Here is a 21,241-nt window from a genome sequence, read left to right as displayed (position 1 = left end):
CGTCCCAAAGCGCTTCACAGAATGTACTGTAAAGTGAATTGACTGTATATTTGTGGCGAACGCAGCAGCCAATTGTGCACAGCAATGTCCCACAAACAGTCGTAATAAGAATTGGGTTTGAGATGTTTTTGGTCAGGCAATAATGTTACTTGCAAACAGTGCTTTACTCTCTTGCTTGCTGCCAAACACGTTTAAATTCATAACATTGAATCCAGGTGAACCCAACTTGTTTCGTGTCTCTAACTAAAGCAGCACCTTTTCCTATACCTACTCATGCAAGTGTTTTTTTTTGCTTGTTTTGCATTCTACAGGCAATGGTGGATGCCGGACACTGGGGGGGCTAACATCCCAGCGCTCAATGATTTACTGTCAGTGTGGGGAATGGCTTTCGGTGATGGCCTGTATGAAGGAGACTTCAGCATGGCAAACCATGACAGTATGTCTCCAGCTATATTGCCTCGATCTAAGTGTAAAATGTGGTTGGCTTCTTGATGGTTAAATTTAAAAATTAAATGAGCGTTTGTATAAATACGTGACACTCATTAAAAAAAAACTCCATAGTCGTCTCCGTCTATTCTACTGTGCCTTCTCATCATCTTAGTACAAGCTAGAATTCTTGGTTTTAACCGCTATTTATATTGTGTTCATATGGAAATGATCCGGCATAAAATCTGAACTCCTTTTGTTTTCCAGTGTATTATGCCTCAGGCAGCAGCATTGCTAAGTTTCCAGAGGATGGATTGGTTCTTGCTCACACTCTAAAAGACCAAGGTAGGAACTACACGTTTTTGTCCCCATGTAATTTAAGTCATTTTTTTCCTACATAAGTTAATTTCCTAAGTAATTGAAGAGCTCTGAGATGCAACCTGTGTGAGGAACGCTATATAAATGCAAGTTGTTGAAGTAGTTTAAACCGATATTTAAGTTTGAGTTTTCTTTGAGTTTTCTTATTGATTCAGACTTAATGAAAGAAAATCTGATGGTCCAGAGATCTAAGAGCCTCTTAAATGTGAACAGCTACAGTATTTACACTTTTTGACTGGTAGAATACAAAATTACATTTGTATAGAGCCTTTCATGTCGGGAGGACGTCCCCAGGTGCTGGTATAAAAGGAAACTGAATTTCTCTTCTTTAGCCCACTCCACCTCCTGTGACACCATTTTCTCAGTGAAAAATGCAGACAAGTGATTTTTTCACAGCCAACCAATATCGTTTGTGAACTGGTTTACAACAGGATTAGTAAGAGCAATAGATGATCTTCATTCCCCTCCCCATCCCTTNAAAAAAAGTGAGTTGGTGGAGGATTTTACCTTTGTCTTGTTCCTAATTTTCAAATGCAAATCTACCAAATGCTATCTCTTGGATCAATACAATAGACAACTTGAAGAAATGAACGTAAAACATTTAGGTATGATTGCAAGTTGAGTTGCAGGGATGTTGATGTGAAACCTTTGTGACGGGAAAGGTGCTCTGCCGTCTGGCTTACACACCAACAATTGTTGATTCACAGAGTCCTCTCCAAGTTGCTCAGAAAGTGTTGCTAAGTTTTTGGGCTCGTGATCAGCAAGACATTTGCCCGCTTCACAATTGCATCACCTCTTAGACACCAGTAACTGCTAAGCTGTCCTTGGCTATTGCTCAACAGTCACTTTCTTTTAATAACAACTTAAACAGCACACGGTTACCCCTTCATATTCCTTCAGCCTTCTGAGGACTGAAGACGCATTTCTGCAATTCATCCAAAAATAACAATAAAGCATTTGAATCTAGTTCTCATCTTTACCTATTACCCTCTCCCTGGGGAGATCAGATCCATCTGTATTTATTTTAGAGTGGATTATTTTGTTGACTATTGTATAAATAGATGTTCCAGATTTGTTTCTAATCACGTTGATTATTTTGCTATTTATCTTATGAAAAATCATTGTTTGCAGAGTTTTGGAAGCTTGACTCATGTTGCTATCTTTAGTGGTTGTTGGCAGAAGCTGGAGTGTACTAAAGGAACTGCAGGAAACGTAGAAAGACTGAGAGGAGAGAAAGGAGTGCTGCAAATAGCCTCAGTATGTTGATCCTTCTCACTATTCAGTAATTCCCTGCCCAAAGTGCGGGGGTGTTTGTCGGGAGGGTGGGGGCGTGGGGTGGAGTGGTGTATCTGGACACCAAGTGAAGACAGAATTGAGCTAGAGACTGGTGGCTGTCGGTGGTAAGCCACCAATATCCTCAGACCAGATTCCTTTATGAAGAGCTGTCACTGATGCACAAGGACTGGAATTGCCTATGGATTCACACTTAAGGGGAGGATGGAAAAAGTCAGGAACGAGTTACAGGAGAGAAATCAACAGAAATTCATTCTGTATCCCGGTGCCTTAGGATATCTTTATATCCAGCATCTTGGAACGTTCTCCCGATATGAAAGGCGCTATACAAATGTCGTTTTATATTGCATTGCCAGGAGAGAAAGGAGACTAATACCTGGATTTCAAGTTGACTTTTAGAGGTGAAATAGGAATGTCTATTCATGGCATATTGCACCAAGTTGAAGGGGAATGGGAGCACTCCAGAACTGGAGCTGCTATTTTTTTAAAAAAGAGTTTCGGGAATGTGGCTGTTGGATTTTGAAGACTATTGCTTTGGCCATCCGAGTACAAAGCAATTTAGTTAAGACTGCAAATCCATTTGAAGCAATCCTTTATTCAAGTCCTGTTTGTCTTTAAAGTAATTCACTCTGAATTGATCAAAAGGCTCATTTCCAGGATGGCCATAGAGTGAAATAGTTAAACATTTTAAGAATTTGTGAATAAGAAAAATAACCTGGAAAAAACTCACACAAGCTAATAAAAAAAATCTCTAGGAAAAATAATAATAATAATAATCCTTGCATTTTATATAGAGCCTTATCATGCCTGTGAGATATCTCAAAGCGCTTCACAGAATTGACTGTATATTTTGTGGGTGAAACGTGGCAGCAAATTGCTCACAGCAGCGTCCCTCAAACAGTTGTGGATTGAGTGACCAAATTAATTGGTTTCAGGGGAGGTCAGAGTATTATCTGAATGAAATCATTCACATCCCAAAAAATCAAACTATCAGAAAAACAAGACTAATCCTATTTACCAAAAGACGGAGAGGATCTGCCAACATGGCATTAGCCTTCCTAGTTGCTTGCTGCACCTGCAGACTAACTTTTTGTGACTGGAGTACAAGGACACCCAAATCCCTCGTAACACTACCTAGTCTCTCCTCCTCTCGAAAATAATCCACTTTTCTATTTTTACTACCGAGGTGAATAACTTCACACTTCCCCACGTTATACTCCATCTGCCACCTTCTTACCCACTCATCCAGCCTGTCTATTTCCCTTTGCATTCTTCGTGTGTCATCCTCAAAGCTTACTCTCCCACCTATCTGCATATCGTCCGAGAATTTAGATATATTAAGTTCTATATGTTAAGTTCTAAATCATTGATATAGACTTAAATAATTGAGGCCCAAGCACTGATCCTTGTGGCATTCCACTAGTCACATACTGCCAATCTGAGAAGGACCTGTTTATCCCTACTCTCTGTTATCTTCCTGTTAGCCACTCTCCCAATCCATGCTAATATATTGCCTTTAATTCCATGGGCTCTAATCTTATGCAACAGCCTTTTATGTGGCGCCTTGTTGAATGCCTTCTGGAAATCCAAATACACCACATCTACTGGTTTCTCCTCTATCTAACCTGCTAGTTATATCCTCAAAAAAACTCTATAAGATTTGTTAAACAAGATTTCCCTTTCGTAAAGCCATGTTGACTCTGCCTAATCATGTTATGATTTTCTAAGTACCCCATGACGACGTACCTGATTAAGGACGCCAGAATTTTCCCTGCCACCGATGTCAGACTAACTGGTCTATATTTTGTCTTCCACCCTTCTTAAATATCAGCATCATGTTTGCGACCTTCCAATCACTGGGAAGCATTCCAGAATTCAAGGAATTTTTGAAGATCAAAAACAAAGCATCCATTATCTCTGCAGTCACCTCTTTCAAAACCCTAGGTTACAGGCCATCAGGTCCAGGGGATTTATCGGTTTTTAATCCTATCAATTTCTCTAGTAATATTGCTTTATTGATGTTCATTTCTTTAAATTCCTCACACACATTAGCCTCCAGGTTCCCCTCTATTTTTGGTAAGTTTTCAGTGTCCTCTAACGTGAACATAGAAGCAAAATAATTGTTTAATGACTCTGCCATTTCTTTAATCCCCATTAGAATTTCTCCTGTCTCTGCCTGAAATGGACCCACATTCACTTTTCCTCTTTGTGTACTTGTAAAATCTCCTACAATTTGTCTTTATGTTCCTAGCAGGTTAATCTCATATTCCATTTTCTCCCTCTTAATCAGTTTCTTGGTTTCCCTTTGCTGATTTCTAAAGCCCTCCCAATCCTCAGGTTTACTGCTCTTTTTAGCAGTATTATAAGCCTTTTCTTTTAATGTTATACTTTCCCTAACTTCTCTAGTTAGCCAAGGCTGAACCACTTTTCCTGTGGTATTTTTATTTTTCAAGGTGATCTATATGATCGCTGGGAATTATGTATTATATCTTTAAACATTTGCCATTGTTGGGCTACGTCATTTTTTAATCTAATTTCCCAGTATATTTTAGCCAATTCTTCTTTCATACCTGCAAAGTTGGCTTTATTTAGATTTAAAACCCTTGCTTCGGATTCAACTCTATCACTCTTTAACTTAATGTTAAATTCCATCATATAATGGTCACTCTGCCCTAGAGGAGCCTTAACTTCTAGATTACTGATTAGCCCTATTTCATAACACAAAACAAGATCTAGGATAGCCTGTCCCCTGGTTGGTTCCTCAGCATACTGTTCTAGAAAACTATAATGCATTCCATAAACTCATCCTTAATTTACCTTTGCTAATTTGGTTTTCCCAGTCTATATGAAGATTGAAATCACCCACTATTAGTGTATTCCCCTTGCTACAAGCTCCTCTAAATTCCTGATTAATACCCTGCCAATACTGTAACTGCTGGGGTCTTGGGGTCTATAAACTACTCCCACTAGTGTTTTCTACCCCTTCATGGCCTTGAATAACCATTAGATGTGCCGGCTTGTGATCCAGTTCTAAATGACAGGAAATTTTCATCAGTTGATCCTGGCTTGATATTGGATTTCTGCTTTCAGACTCCAGAAAGACTGGAGGAGACCAGCTTGGAATAACTAATTCATCTCTGTTCATTCTGTTCCAATTTATGTCATTGTCTTATTATTTCTGTGGCGGAATTTTCTGCAGTGTTCTGAAGAGAACGCCAAACTAGCATGTACCTGGTCAGGTGAGGTAGAGGTGACCTGTCTTTAGTGTAATCAGGAGGCTAAAAAAGGCTTGCTGGTGGTGTCAAGTTCATTGTGTTTAGTTTTGAGCCAAATTTATTTGAAGTGAGAGAAGCCACGTTTTATAAAGTTTCGCTTTGCCAGGAAACCTAATCACTACGTTAATGTTGTTTTGCTGCTGCAGAAATGATGTCCAAAATAAACCCAGCTGTGATGTACCACAGATTTCTTTCTATTTTCTATTTGTTTCCGAGTCAATAAAGCCTTTCTTGAGGCACAATTGTGAAAAGGTCAGAACGATGAACTTTGTTGACTCACGGTTAAGTTACACAGCCTCCTGATAAACACATCACTGTACAAAGCAGGCCTCTCTGCAGGCAAAGCATCTTTGTACAGTGGGATCAGGGACACAGTTTATTGTGGTACATACCGGAAAATAATTCTCACTGGATTTTGATGAGTTAAGTATCTGGGATATTTCAGGTGTACTTTAATTCTATTGTGCAGTTTTCTCTAATGGAACTATGTACTGCAGCTGTGGGTATCAGTGGATTAACATACTAATGAAGAGATTGCAACCTCCACAATGAGAATCTCAAATAGATAAATAGCCTTTCCATTTTAAATTCTGCCTTAGGAATATAGGAACAGGAGGAAGCCATTCAGCCCCTCAATCTTGTTCCGCCATTCTACTTGATCACGGCTGATCTGTACCTCAACTCTACTTACCCGTTTTTGCTGCATGTCCCTCGGTACCCTGACCTAACAAAAATCTGTCCGCCTCAGACGTGAAAATTTGAATTGATCCAGCTTCCACAGCCTTTTGTTCCACAACCTTGTTTCTTGTTAAAGTATGAGGATTTTCTTCTGCTCCTCGCTTTACAGAGTTTGATACAATTGCAGCACAATATTATGTTATTATTCATATACTCCAATCTTGGTCTTGTGTTTTCCAGGACTGGAAGTATTAAAGCAGGAGACCAAGATTGTGAATAATGTCCCTGTGCTTGGATTGTACCAGACGCCCTCTGAAGGTGGTGGCCGTGTTGTTTTGTATGGAGATTCCAATTGCCTGGATGATAGCCATCGACAGAAAGGTAAAGTGCTTTATGAACTTTGCGGTGGATTGTACGTTATCTTCTCGATTCTGTGTTAGTGCTCTCCTCAGTGATATAGTAGAAAACCTTTATTCAGAGAAGTGCAGATCTTGCGCAAATGACTAAAGATAGCGGTCTTTTCAAATACAAAATTACATTTGTATAGCGGCTTTCACTATGACTTTATGATGGAACTTATTCTAACCCAGAGGTGAGAGCACTGCCAAGTGAGCCAAAGTGAACGCTGGCATTAAAGCTTTGGGCACCATTTGGTTCTAGTTTTTTCATAGTTTGAAGGATGACTGCATGTTTCTGCTCTGTCCCTAGACTGTTTCTGGTTGCTCGATGCTCTCCTTCAGTACACCTCTTATGGAGTGATGCCCCCAAGTCTAAGCCACTCGGAGAACAGGCAGCAACCACCTTCTGGCCTTGATCACCCTCTACCTGAGAGGATGGAAGGTAAGGCTATGTGCTGACAGGAAATTCAGGAGTATGAGATATTCCCTTTGCAAACGTAACTTTGTCTATCTGTCCCTCTCTTTCTCTTTATCACAGGCCTCAAATTATTGGGATTTTTGCTGTAAACTGGGTTGGTTTCTATTTACAGTATTACATTAAAGTCAAAACAAACCTAATTATAGGGGAGTTGGAAACTCTTGATTTGGATTGCAGTATTTTTGCAGTATAACTTACCTCAAATACCTTCTAAATCTGAAATTTCCTGGCATTCAGCACCCACACAAGTCAGGAAGCAAAACTTGCAGTTTGCTGTGATTATTACAGCAGTTCATTTTCATTATTTTTAATAACCATCTCTTTTTGTTTCTGCTTCACCCATCGAATGGTCCATTTTTCTTTCCCAAAAATGTATTCCAGTCTCTGCTGTCACTAAATGGTAAATTGTCTCTCAAACTCTGTGGGAACATAATAATAATATTAATAATCCTTGCATTGGATTAAGCGTCGTTGAGACATCTCAAAATGCTTCACATTTTTATTGGTAAAATGTATTTTGTGGGTGAAATGTGGCAGTTGCACACAGCAGTAGCCCGTAAACAGTCATGGATTGAGTGAGCAATTCTTCTTGAGGGATTATTACCCCTGGAAAGCGATCCACCCAACCGACTAACAACTGGGTTGCCACTTACTGCTAGGTAAACAGAGGCATGTGGAGTAAAGAAACTTGCCACACCCAGAATCAGATTCTGTAGCACTGACTGGAGCTTGCCACTGAGATATTTTGAGATGTTTTGTTATTGGCATAACTGAAACACTGGACAAGTTCCTTTATTATATTTAATGTAATAGAGTAACATAGCAACAAGAATAGGCTGCTGCATGTGCTCTACCATTTTATTAGACCATGGCGGATCTTCTAATGCCATTTAACCGAATATTTGCTTATAATTGTATCTGAACTGGTGCTGTTTATTTTGTGGGCTGATCGATTGAGCTTTTAATGAAGTCCGAGGATGCCTACAGATTTGGTTCTAATTTTATTTGATCTGATTTCCTAGGCAACCACTTATATCGGTTTTCCAAGGTTCTGGAGCCTCACCTTGCAGATCCCAAGCCCCGTCCTCTGCCAGCATGCCCTCACCTCTCCTGGGCCAAACCACAGCCTCTAAACGAGACTGCACCAAGGTCAGTGTGTGCCATGGCTCCCGGGGTTCTTCTTGTGGGTCGATATGGATAGAAGAAATATTAATCGTATTTAAATCAAGAAACTTGAAACCTTGATAATCCTGGACGAGAGACAACTTTAGCTCAACGTGCGCAAAACTGAGGCCCTCCTGATTGGCTCGCGTCAGCGCCTCCGCACTTCGGGCGCTGACAGCATCAGCATCCAAAGCTGCACTCTCCACCTCTCAAAGCCGGTCAGGAACCTCGGTATTCTGTTCGACCCTGAGCTGTTCTTTCTTCCCCACATCTGTGCCACAACTGGCACCGCCTTCCACCACCTCCGGAACATCGCCAGACTACGGCACTACCTCACCCCTCACGCTGCTGAAACACTGGTCCACGCCTTTATCACCTCAAGGCTGGACTACGGCACCTCCCTCCACAAGCTGCAGGTCATTCAGAACTCTGCAGCTCGTGTACTGTCCCGCACCAGGCTTCGCAACCACATCACTCCCACCCTCGCTCGCCTCCACTGCTCCCCATCCCCCAGAGGATCGAATTCAAGATCCTCATCCTCACCTACAAGGCCATTCACGGCTTTCACCCTCCTACCTCTCTGACCTACTATCCCCCTACCTACCTGCCCGTACCCTCCGTTCCTCTGGCTCCAGTCTGCTCCACATCCCCCGCCCTAACCGCCCTACCATCGGTGGCCGGGCTTTCAGCCTCTCAGCCCCTAGACTCTGGAGCTCCATCCCCCAGTGCCTTCGCCTTGCTTCCTCCCTTTCCTCCTTCAAGGCCGGTCTAAAGACCTTTCTCTTCAGCCGTGTCTTCAGCTCCCCTCTCGACTCTCTACCCCCTCCTCGCTCCCTCCCTTCCCTCCCCTCACCCTGACCATTTCCCCCCTGCCCGGGTCCCGACCCAACTGTCCAGCGCCTTGGGATGTCCTCCCGACGTGAAAGGCACTCTATAAATGCAATCTTGTTGTTGTTGTTGAAATGTATTGCATTTGAACAGTGCTTCATCACATTACTGAGACTTCTCAAATTGCTTCACAAGATTTACTGTAGAGTGAAGTGACTGTGTAGGTCAACATGACAGCCAATGTCCCACAATTAGCCATGAAGTGAGTGACAAATTTTATCTGGGGTCTTTTTGGCCAGGACAATTATCTATTTTCGAACAGTGTCGTGAGATCTTTCATGTCCACCTCAACAGGCAGATGGGACCTCAGTTTAACACTCATCTAAAGAAAGGCACCTCTGACAATGCAGTGCTCCCCCAACATGTAGTAGAGTGTCAACCGGGACCATAAGATCAAAGTCCTGGTGTGGGGCTTAAACCTCAAATCCTCCGATTCGGAGCAGGTATGCTGCCAACTGAACCGAACTGACATCTGTGCCTTCGACCAGGAGTTTGTGATTAGTAATCAGGGGTGGGAACCTCCAGTCCTCCCTGAGGACAATTAGTTCTATTTAGGAACTACCAAATGATATCCTTGTTCCCCGGTGTGGTTGCTTTCTACTCCTTCATTAATTAAACCAATTGAGCACGTGTGACACACAAACACCTTCTTAATGAAGTTACCTGGATGGTTAGTACACCAACAACAGCTTGCATTTATATAACGCCCCTCACGCAGGATAGCGTCCCAGAGCGCTTGACAGTGGCGGAGCATGACACTGAGCTGGGGGGCAAGGGGTTAACGATGGCACAGTCGAATAGGGAGGTCCTCAGGCGCGACCTGATGATGGGGAAGGAAGGGGCAAGGCGGAAAGATAGAGGATAGAGTGCATTCTGTGCCTCTATTGTATTGAGACTGATTTTGACTGACTACCACCCAAGATTAGGTGAGGCTGAACTTGAAAGCCCCCCCCAAAAAATGTATCGTGATAGGAACACAATGTTATTGTAGGGCAGTACAGATATGACCAACTTTTCATTATTCAAGAGCAATAACGAGGTTAAATGTATTAATCTGCACTGCAACTCACCCACATAGTAATAATAGTAATAATAATAATAATCCTTGCATTTGATATAGCGCTTTCACGTCTTCTAGACGTCTCAAAGTGCTTCACAGAATATGCTAAAAAGTGAATTGACTGTATATTTGTGGGCGAACCCGACAGCAATGTCCCACAAACAGTCATGGATTGAAAATGACCAATTTATTATTATTTTTGGTTTTGGAGGGATTATTATTAGGCTCTGTGTGGAGTAAGGAAACTTGCCCAAGGTTTCGCCCTCTGCCTGGAATTGAACTCAGGTCTCGCACTTGCAAAGCGAGTGCTCTAACCACTGAGCTACAGGACGCCACATAATGGATAGTGTGATCCTAAATCACCTGAGCATAAGTTGCTTCCCTGATGTGATCATTCAGAGTATGTCACTGTACACTGTATTCCAAAGGTGTTTTGTGTCTGCTATTTTTGCACCTTGATGTTTTCTGTGTTTAGGAGGGAGTGCTTTACACCCAGACTTAAACCATCAAGAATTTCGCCAGAGTGCCTCGTTTACAGCCCATTTGAGTTGGGCTTCACTCTATTCCTCCATTCTTCACTCCACCAACCTTTGCCTCCAATACCTCACTATTTATATTGAATTCTGCTTGCAAATTGTTTTCATTGCTTAAAATCAGGCAATAAGCTATTATAATAATAATAATTGCATTTGATAGAGAGAGCGCTTTTCACGTCTTCTAAATGTCTCAAAGTGCTTCACAAAATATACTGTAAATTGAACTGACTGTAAATTTTGGGCGAAACGCGGCTGCCAATTGCACACAGCAGTGTCCCACAAACAGTCGTGGATTGAAGTGACCAATTTTATTATTGTTTTGTTTTTCTTGAGTGATTATTATCAGGCGTGCGGAGTAAGGAAACTTGCCCAAGGTTTCGCCCTGCCAGGAATCGAACCCAGGTCTCTCACTTGGGAGGCGAGTGCTCTTAACCACTGAGCTACAGGACTCTAGTTTAACTAACTTCCTCTCAGGAATCCCACTCTTGTTGCACAATAGTTTTCATACCTGAAACTTCCATTCTCTGTTCAGTCAGGGATCAATGAAATTTCCTTTTAAATATCACAAAAGTGAATAAATTGCAGCACTAGGTACATGATTAAATGATATATGTTAATTATATATAATTATATATATATACTATATATAATATATAATTATACTACAGTACTGTAAATTAGGGCAAAACATTGGCAAGTTTCCTTGTTCCACATGTCTCTGTTTACCTAGCAGTAAGTAGGAACCCGGTTGTTAGTCGATTGGCGGATAGCTTTTCCAAGGATAATAATCCTTCCAAAAAAACAATAAAAATTTGATCATTAAATCCGCGATTGTTTGTGGGACGCTGCTGTGCCCAATTGGCTGCCGAGTTTCGCCCACAAATATACTGTCAATTCACTTTATAGTATATTCTGTGAAACACTTTTCAGATGTCTAGATGATGTGAAAAGCGCTATATCAAATGCAAGGATTATTATTATAAGTTGCTGGAAGACAGAGAGCTCTGCTTTGAGTAATCTCATGAGTTATTTTCTCTCCTCAGTAATCTCTGGAAACACCAGAAACTATTATCCATTGACCTGGACAAAGTGATTTTCCCGAATTTTAAGCAAAGCCGTCCTCAAGTGCGTCCCTTATCACCAGGTGAAAGTGGGGCTTGGGATATTCCTGGAGGTGAGCCATTGTCTTAACTTTTCTACATACTATTAGTGTCTGTTATCAGTGCAACTTACTGCGCTAAATTACTGCACTTTATCAATGCACTTACTGCACTAAATTCAACAAAATGTGACTTCCTATGTCTCTGAATTTGTTATCTGATCCTCTAAACCGGCTGACGCACAGTCTGGAGGTGATACACCTTAGCAGGAGCTCAGGTGATCAGATATGCTTATTTATCACCTGTCCTGTCCGCTCCCTGGACAAAGTATGCCAAAGGGTGTCTTATCTTTCAAAGGTCATGGGCACAATGAGAGGATTCTGAGTATGTTCAATCACAAACCCATTATCTTGTTTGCCAGACTTTCTGAGCTGAACACGAAACAAGTGTTGAATATAATGTGCAGTATGAGTCACAGGGTAACCTTTCACATCATGTCCATCTCCCTGTATTAAGATCACTATAGAGCGAGAAAGAATAACCATTGTTCTGGTTGTTTTTATGACCTCTGAGTTGGTGAGGCAATTGCTCTAAACCACTCATGGATAGTGTGCTATTGCTTGTTCGTTCTAAGCATGTTTCTGGAGCTTTTTAATTGCATTTGATGATTCCCCATATCCTTTTGATGGAGGCAATGTTCATCATGAAGCTACCGTGTTGTGTGCCATTAGACTGTAGGAATGTAGGAACTGATATTATAGAGTGTTGCAATTCTCTTGCATTGCGGTAAATGGCACCGTTTCTAAATAAGTGAGAAACGCACAGTCCTGTTGCGTGATCTGCTGCTGTCCATTGGTTACCTTGCTGAAAGCTGGTCTGAGCGAGAAGATCTTTAGTTAACGAGTTCCCCTATTTACCCAGTTTATCGTCTGGGTACTAGATATATTTTGTGTTCGCTTACAGAGTAGAGCTTTTGAGTGTAAACTTGCTCCAAAGGTTTCCTGTGACTTGGAACATTTTTGTTCGCTCTTGTTTTCTGGGATTTCCAATTGGAAGTCCAGTTTCTTGGTAATTTAATTCTGATTGAATTGCGATCACACAGTGTGACGGTAAGTAAACTGGCCTTCGAGTTATTAAACTCTGATCTGTTTGTTTTGAAGGTATAATGCCCGGCCGATATAACCAAGATGTGGGACAGACCATTCCGGTCTTTGCTTTCCTCGGTGCTATGGTGGTGCTGGCCTTCTTTGTGGTGCAAATTAACAAATCGAAGAGCAAGCCAAAGAGACGGAAGCCACGAGTTAAACGCCCGCTACTACTGCAGCAGGTGCACCCGCCAAAAACCCCGTCCGTGTGACAACACCAGCCACATTCGCAAGGACACAGAGAGTTGTGCTGTGGGCTGCTCCAATGGCCACAGGTTTCTTTTGCAAATGATACCCAGTGAAGGTGGCTGATAGCACGGCTCGTGTCAAAAGAGCAGACACGCAAATACCATTGGCCGAATGGAGGAGACCTTTTGAAGCAATCACACTTACCAAAGACGTTGCATTTGGTTGATAACTATTTATATTTCCCTGGGAACTGTTCCAAACCCACTCAGTCAGTGGATACTGGGAAACTCTTTCTTCATTTCTTGGTTTTATTTCATGTGTAATCATGTAGGACGTTCATTCCTGATGGGAGCGATTATTGTTTCAAATGTATTTTGTAATATGAATTCCACGATCCAACCATGGTTTATGCAAAGATTGAATTGCGGACTTTCAACAAATGAATGACGGTGTGATCTGGCAAGAATGATGGACTGAGGGGAAAGTGCACCCTGTTGAGGCGGGGAGGGGGATGTGGGGCTCTGTGCTTGAATTGACTTATTTTTATAAAATGGAAATACCATAACATTCTGTAAATATTTAAGATGGCAGTTCAACGACGTACTTTCACCATTGTCGGTGGAATAAATTTACAGGCTCTGCAAATGCATTGTATGGGTGGAAGCCTCTTATGTTCCTGATTGCTCTCGAGCTACGCAAAGAAATTGTACTCCCCACCGCACACGTAATAAGTGTGGAATGGTGAGCTGCTGATTGGAGTTCATTGTGTTTGTTCGCAAAGGGCACTAACAGGTAATGTTGGCTACTTGCCCACTCTCTGACGTTTTTTGCCAGTGCTGATTGTTGATGAGGTCATTTCTTTGTACAGTTTCACAGTGACCTGAAATTTGATCGTATGTTTCGGGGGAATGGCGTAAATCATAGAAGAGCTCCAAGGGGTTTATGGATGCTATTTGAACTTTCAGGTTTGTGGGTGGGTGCAGTTAACGGATTAACTGGAGACCTCTTTATTTCAAATGATATTCAACAAACTACTCATTGTTCACAAGCCTGAAGCTACAATATGAAAAGTCAAGCTATTAAGAGATGAAACAATTGGCAACCTCCTGCGTTTCTAGTTTAAAAAAACCAAAGGCTTTATTGGTGTGCTGCAGCTTTGGTTGAAACATTTCCCAGAAGTGATTCGCATTGTTTTTTCATCATAACGCCGATGCTAGATTTTAATAATAATAATAATAATAATAATCCTTGCATTTGATATAGCGCTTTTCACGTCGGGAGGACGTCCCAAAGCGCTTCACAGAACACACTGTAAAGTGAATTGACTGTATATTTGTGGGCGAACGCGGCAGCCAATTGCGCACAGCAATGTCCCACAAACAGTCGTAGATTGAAAATGACCAATTTAATTATTGTTTTTAGTTTTGGAGGGATTATTATTAGGCGTGTGGAGTAAGGAAACTTGCCCAAGGTTTCACCCTCTGCCTGGAATTTTGTGCTATTTGTGCAGAACATCCACGAGAGGGTGCTTTCTTTTCATTAGAAATTTCTATCCTTTTTCTCCTCCCGGATCAGGTTTGAGAGCTGCCAACTTATTTAGGAAAAGGTTATTAAAGTTATTTGAAACTATAACAAAGAGGGTGGGTACTGCATCATGATTTTCAGAAGGTTAAATTGGGAAGTAATTATTAAATGGTTCAGATGAATTGCGGAGAGTCTGATAACTCTCAGGATTCAGCCACTGAAGCTCTGCTGTTTGTAAGTCATTCATTCCTTGATTCAGGTATTATAAGAATGTCTAAGCCAAATGGTGGGGCAAATCAGGAAATGGCGCATAATTTCCACCAATGTTGGCGCATTGACAAAATAATGAGCAGAGGTGGTTTGAAATTATTGCCTTTTCCAAGGCAAGTTTCATATAGCACTCAAGTTCTGTTGCATAATTGAGATAAGGTTTTATAAAAATTTCAAAACCACACTACTCCCCTGCAGACTTCCGTCCACTGCTCCGGTCTGAACCACTGATTGTCCAGCGCCTTGGGACGTCCTCCCACCGTGAAAGGCGCTATATCAATGTAATTTTGTTGGTTGTTGTTGTAAATACCAGGAAACCACAAGAGTGAAAGTGAAAGAGAAAGAACTAGTTCAGGGAGAGTAGGCGCTGAAAGTCAGATCTATGGATACTCTTTGTTAAAGACAGTCTGCATTTCGACTCCTCGGCAGTGTGATAACAAGATGGAAATCATTGCTTACGAGGCGACCAGTAGAAGGTTTCAGTTTCTTACCAAAGCTTATAAGGGAACAGGTAAAAAGCTATTTTTCAGAATGTATTGCTATTCATAGGTACTGTAAGGCCTTTATTTAATAATGGCTCTTGTGATGTTGGTAGAGTATCATTCTGAACATGTTTAAATCAACAGTGGTTGAACCAATTACTGTCAAAGAAGCAGAGGAAGGAATCCAGGCAAAAGGCCTCAGAAGTCTTTTTCTAAGGAGAAGCGGGTGATGAGTCGAGGCTCATCAGTCTCGGAATCATTATGATTGAGTGTTAGTAGGAAAGTGAGATGGATGCCACCTAATTACCAATCCATCTATTGGTGATTAGGTGGCATCAAGCTGCGTATGTATCAGGATGGCATCAGGGTGCAATGTAAAAACAGCCTTTGTCTTCATTTTAAATCTTGTTTCAATCTGAAAGTTTGTTCTGAGGAACTGAATCAAAATGGAACTGAAAGAGAATGGCGACAGCAGCCTCTCCATTTATGGCTCTGCACATAAAAGCTATTGTTTAAACTGTGCCAAACTCAATTCCTGGTATGGGCTTGAGTTAGAACTGAGATACTTGAGTACTACAATTGGTCTCAGTGAGCTGAAGTAAAGAGAGGTGAGTAGGGGGTGTAGAAAGTCACGTACGGTTGAACCTGACTGTAATGAACTCTGCTTTCTCTTTGACCGTGCCTTCAGCTCCCCTCTCGACTCTCTTCCCCTCCTCGCTCCCTCCCTTCCCTCCCCTCACCCTGACCATTTCCCCCCTCCTCGCTCCCTCCCTTCCCTCCCCTCACCCTGACCATTTCCCCCCTGCTCGGGTCATGACCCAACTGTGCAGCGCCTTGGGACGTCCTCCTGACGTGAAAGGCGCTTTATAAATGGAATCTTGTTGTTGTTGTTGTTGTTGCTTATAAACAAACCCCTGTTTTTAACAATCCCAAAGGCAATGCCTGACCTTTGCACCAGTTTGACAGCCAAACCTTACTATAGTGAATGCCCTGATATAACGATCTTCTGATAATCCTGAGGGATTTGCCTTTCTCCATGAACTCTTCAGTTAAGTAGCTTCCAACTGATTTGTGGAGAGTGCAGTTTTGAGATTGACAGTACTTTGAGTTGCGCCTCATGACTCGTGGTTGCTTCTGTTCTGTTTTGCAGGGGGTCGTTTGTGTACAGCATCATGTGGCCATTTGGTGGAGTCCAAGGGCCTGAACAAATGGTGTGAGGCGGTTCTGAATGAGGTGAGGTCAGGGTGCACCAGAATTATTTAAGCTTTGTGGGTTTTACTCGCTGATTAATTAAATCTCATATCTGGTCTTAATTGTGAGGAGGGTCTCTCCCAATAACCTCTCAAAAACGTGTACCAAAGAGTCATGAGATGTGAGACTCCACTCATCAGTTGACAAGTGGTGACCGAGCAGTTCACACGGTAAGAGGAGAAAACAACTCACCGATGGTTCAATAAAGCTATTGATCACTAGGTTTGCATTTTGACTTGAGGTACTGACGCTGGGATCTGCCTATCTTTGAACAGTGTTCCTTTCCGTTCTCTCACTGGACCACAAAGGAGAGGAAACAGAATTGAACGCCATCTCTGGCACAACTTCATTCTCTGAAGCTGAAATTAATAGATATATGGCAGAAACTATCTTAACGCTGTGTTACATTGCAGCCAATTACTCATCTGGATATTAAATGGAAGAATGTAGCCTGTGGTCGTGTAGTCTTTACTGTGGTTTTAACACTTGATAATTCTCTGCAGGTCACTTGGTGTTTAAATGCCCAAAGTGCTGTAAAGTTTGGCTCTGGCAGGAGGTATGTGCACTGGCCTGCCTAACGCAGGAAGAGCGGAGCTCCTGTGAGGAGATAATCAGCAGGATAACAACACAAGCGGATGAATCTTTCAAAAAGGTAAAGTTCAGGATGCAAGATTGTCCAAATCATTGGGAGAAACTGCCTTCTGTTTGAATAATCACAGAATTGCAGCCGAGTGTAATCCATGTCTTCATGCTATCTCTAGTCCTTGGATTCCTGTAACAATTCCGTTACATTGGAATTGCCAAATTCAAATTGCCGGGTGATCTATGCCGTTCCCTTTTTTATGGATCTCAATTGAGTTCCTCTGCCCTCTGTCCACTTTCTCCTCTTTTCTCTGGTTCTCAATCGCGTTCCTCTGCCCTCTGTCCCATTTCTCCTGCTCCAGTATCGTAAGATACTGTCTCTTGAACTGATCAGCGGATCGGCTCAAGACACAAGCGGGATGGTTCCTCCCAACGTCTCTGCAGCTCAACCTGCTACAGAGTGTCGTCTCGTTCGAGTGACTGCAGGGCTGTTCCCCTGTCTACCTCCGCTGAGTCTCGTTCTCTCTTGACTATTTCACTCCTATACTTATACCTCTCTAGCAGTGTCTGGCCAATAACCAGATCTTTCCTGGTCAGTGTCCTGTACTTCCTAACTCTTGATTTGTGCCCTTTAATGTGATCACACTCTTATCAGGAATGGCTTTAGCTCATCATTCCTGTATAGTGTTGTTTTATCTTAGCTCGTTTCTTTGATTTAATTAACCAAAAACAATGTGGCCCATTGTAAATGCCCCAACCCTTGTCTTCCCTTATCTCTCTCCTGTAGCTGCCTTTAATTGGCCTGTACCCATTGGAGATGGTATCCCTTGCATTCTAGCATTCTTTCCTGTTCCCGTGGCCATCTTCCCCCGGTCTCCCTAATCTCTACGCACCTTTCTTTCCCAGACCTTGAGACTACTTGCTTCTCACAATGATGGGTTGTTCCTAGCAGGGTTATCTGAGAATGCACCAGCTTGTTATCTGAGGTCGGCAGCTCTTTGAGCCTTCTAACTGACTCTAGTCAAACAGGCTGTTTCCTGATATTTGCTTTTGATATTACCATATTTTTACATTCGGACTGGACTATGGTGGATTCTATGTGTGTATCTCTCTTGCTCTCTGTCTCTCTGATTGCCTCGGTTTGTGTGTGCATCTCTCTGTCTCTCTACTTACCTGCCACAGGTCTGTCCACCTCATGCTGCTTGAATATAATCAATTATCTTGTATTCACATCCTCATCAAATAGCCAGTGAAAATGAAGTGACAGATGTTGATCTGTTCGGCTGATAATCCGTTTTACTTCTTGTACCTCACTCAAGTTAATCCTTGCAATTGATACGCAGCCCTTGTGAATGTTTTGAAGTTTCACAGATTATTGCAGACAAATCTATTTGTAGACAAAACACAAGATTGTGCACACACATCAAGGTGCAACAAATGAGCACTGTTATCTGGAAGATTGTCCAAATCATTGGGAGAAACTGCCTTCTGTTTGAATAATCACAGAATTGCAGCCGAGTGTAATCCATGTCTTCATGCTATCTCTAGTCCTTGGATTCCTGTAGCTCAGTGATTAGAACACTCACCTCGCAAGCGAGAGACCTGGTTTGATTTCTGGCAGGGTGAAACGTTGGGCAAGTTTCCTTACTCCACACGCCTCTGTTTACCAAGCAATAAGTAGGAACCCGGTTGTTAGACGATTGTTGGATCGCTTTTCCGGGAGTAATAATTTATTCCAAAAATAATTATAATAATAATTTGATCAGTCAGTCCATGACTGTTTGTGGACATTGCTGTGTCCAATTGGCTGCTGCTTTTTGCCCCAAAAATATACAGTTAATTCACTTTACAGTATATTCTGTGAAGTGCTTTGAGACATCTCGAAGATGTGATCAGGCACTATATGAAATGCAAGGATTATTATTATCTACAAATGCTGTCCCAAAAGGAATCAGCAGAGTGAATTTCGATTGACCATCATAATAATAATCCTTGCACATAGTGCCTTATCATGTTGTTGAGATGCCTCAAAGTGCTTCACATGATACACTGCAAAGTGAATTGACTGTATTTTGTGGGCAAAACCTAGCAGCCAATCTCCCTTATTTGAATCCAGGATTCTGAGACAGACTGTAGTTCTCTTCAATGCCGTCTTGATTGAGATTGGATTGCAGCACAGGGCGAGGAATGAACATGGTAGCTTCTTGGTCTGGAAAGCCCAGCTATTTACTGGATAACTTGTTGAATAGCTTTCCTCATGGTCACTTGTGGGAACTTGTTGTGCACAAAATGATTGCCTTCAAGGTAGCTAGGGAGCCTGAATTCTCCAAAGCTGCAGGGAATTGTTGAGGAATCAATATTGCGCTCAACCGAAGGGGACAATAGTGTGACTAATGGTATGCTTTGTCCTCAGTGTCCAGAATGTGGTCTGTATGTACAGAGAGTGGACCTGGAGAAGCTGTCTGCGGAGTGTCTGCCGTGCTCTGAGACAAAAAAGAAAGTCTTTGTGTTTTGCTTTGACTGCCTGAGGGAATGGAGGAATCCTGATGTGCAGAGCAACTCATGCGGTAATGGTGCCTGCACGTTTACAGCCCTGCTCCAAGGCTGTCCCACGATCAACGTACAGAATACTGTTGTGCACGGGTGCCCAAAAGTGCGAGCCTGCCCTAACTGTGAGGCGTTAACACAACACTGCCTAGAAGGCTGCAGCAATATTGACTGCCCCAACTGCAATTATACATTCTGTTTTCGGTGCCTTGGCTTGAATGGAAATCACACAAGAGGTTTACAGGGCTGTTCTATAGCTGAACGCCAAAAGGTATTGGGCAATAAAGTTTACAAGAAAAGAGAGAAAAACATTCGAGCATATCTCTTACTGCAAGCTCAGTTAGAAATGGAAAACAGATGGGCTCAGTTACAAATGCACAGAGTTACCAGAGCTGATGGACCTCAGCAGCCAAGTAATCAACCTTGAGAAATCTGAATGGTTTGCTGACGACTTGGGAGCTGGTTGCTTGACAGCCGGTGGAGGTTGTCTCAGCTTTTACTGTAGGAGTTTGTCTATTCCAGTGAAACCAAGTCCCATAAATGGGGACTTGGCAGGTGGTGGTAGGTCTTGAACAGACCCAACACCAAGTGTCAGCTAATCACTCCTGAGAAATGTTTTTTGCATGTTTCTTAAATTTTGCAACAGAACTGATATTCCCAACCTTGTAGAGCATCTCAACAGCCTCATAGCTGTAGATAATAGAGACCTCTGTGAGATTCCCAGCCAAGCCTGTAAATGAGCGAAGGACCTTCTTCATCCAAACTTCTCTCGTGAACCTCATAGGATGTGTATAGCCTGTAAGTGATATCCCTTGTTCAGGGAATGAACTGTACACTAACATGGTGGCCTTGCAATCGTGCAGGTGTGTGGCCACTTTGTTTGTGAAAACAGATATTGCCTGTCTAGAACTGCTCTTGCTGTACATCTCAGAGTGTAAGATCAGCTTTGTCTGGCTTGCTAACCTTCCTCAATCGTGAGAGAAATGCACGCAACTCGTATTGTGCAAAAGGAACACTTTGATAGACTGTAATGCTTTGGTTATTTTCTTTTTCTCAATAAAGCAAATTGTATGACAGGCTCGAGCTCTTTATTATACACACGCACCATTCTTTTAATCTTTCAAATAGACTCTCTCCCCGTCCGTTTTTTCTTACTGATTCCCTCCACAATTAAAACATTTTTGAATTGTTTCTCTCTCCCTCCTTAAAAAGATTTTTTTCACATTGTGAAGAGGGTTTAGCTTCTGTGGCCTCTCTTCATGTCTCATTGACATAAGATCTGTGACTCAGCCTCACATTTTGTGATTATTTTTCTCATTAATCAGCCAAATTAACTGGCATTGTAGGTGGAAGCCTCTTATGTTCCTGATTGCTCTCGAGCTACGCAAAGAGATTGTACTCCCCACCGCACACGTAATAAGTGTGGAATGGTGAGCTGCTGATTGGAGTTCAACGTGTTTGTTCGCAAAGGACACTAACAGGTAATGTTGGCTACTTGCCCACTCTCTGACGTTTTTTGCCAGTGCTGATTGTTGATGAGGTCATTTCTTTGTACAGTTTCACAGTGACCTGAAATT

General features: G+C 42.2%; 2 protein-coding genes and 1 non-coding gene across 4 annotated transcripts in view; 2 read left to right on the top strand and 1 right to left on the bottom strand.

Moving 5' to 3' along the window:
• mbtps1 (membrane-bound transcription factor peptidase, site 1) overlaps window positions 1–13,657 on the top strand; it is a 63,079-nt gene extending 49,422 nt beyond the window's left edge. For both annotated transcript variants that reach the window (XM_007904699.2, XM_007904698.2), the window contains exons 17-23: window positions 312–436; window positions 694–771; window positions 6,291–6,431; window positions 6,759–6,890; window positions 7,949–8,075; window positions 11,618–11,748; window positions 12,835–13,657. In XM_007904699.2, coding sequence (XP_007902890.1) covers window positions 312–436; window positions 694–771; window positions 6,291–6,431; window positions 6,759–6,890; window positions 7,949–8,075; window positions 11,618–11,748; window positions 12,835–13,031 — 931 coding nt within the window. In that variant the 3' untranslated portion in view covers window positions 13,032–13,657. The remainder of the gene's footprint in view (window positions 1–311; window positions 437–693; window positions 772–6,290; window positions 6,432–6,758; window positions 6,891–7,948; window positions 8,076–11,617; window positions 11,749–12,834) is intronic.
• On the bottom strand, window positions 10,952–11,024 carry trnag-ccc. The gene has a single exon. It is a non-coding gene; the product is annotated as a tRNA-Gly (tRNA).
• Window positions 13,658–16,971: 3,314 nt separating the features above from the next.
• On the top strand, window positions 16,972–20,996 carry LOC103185936 (probable E3 ubiquitin-protein ligase RNF217). The gene is made up of 3 exons (XM_042340412.1): window positions 16,972–16,981; window positions 17,039–17,187; window positions 19,531–20,996. Exons 1-3 carry the CDS (start codon window positions 16,972–16,974, stop codon window positions 20,089–20,091), a joined length of 720 nt encoding a protein of 239 aa, XP_042196346.1. The 3' UTR covers window positions 20,092–20,996.
• The last annotated feature ends 245 nt before the right edge of the window (window positions 20,997–21,241 follow it).

The sequence above is a fragment of the Callorhinchus milii genome, unplaced genomic scaffold (genome assembly GCF_018977255.1).
Source record: "Callorhinchus milii isolate IMCB2004 unplaced genomic scaffold, IMCB_Cmil_1.0 Scaffold14, whole genome shotgun sequence".
NCBI lineage: Eukaryota > Metazoa > Chordata > Chondrichthyes > Chimaeriformes > Callorhinchidae > Callorhinchus > Callorhinchus milii.
Note: the sequence above shows the minus strand (reverse complement) of the source record. Positions and strands in the feature narration are given on the sequence as shown.

Bases quoted from the DNA above. Each gene is read 5' to 3' on its own strand.
- LOC103185936 (XM_042340412.1), top strand. The intron at 17,188-19,530 runs GTAAAGTTCAGG...CTTTGTCCTCAG, and splicing joins CGGATGAATCTTTCAAAAAG to TGTCCAGAATGTGGTCTGTA.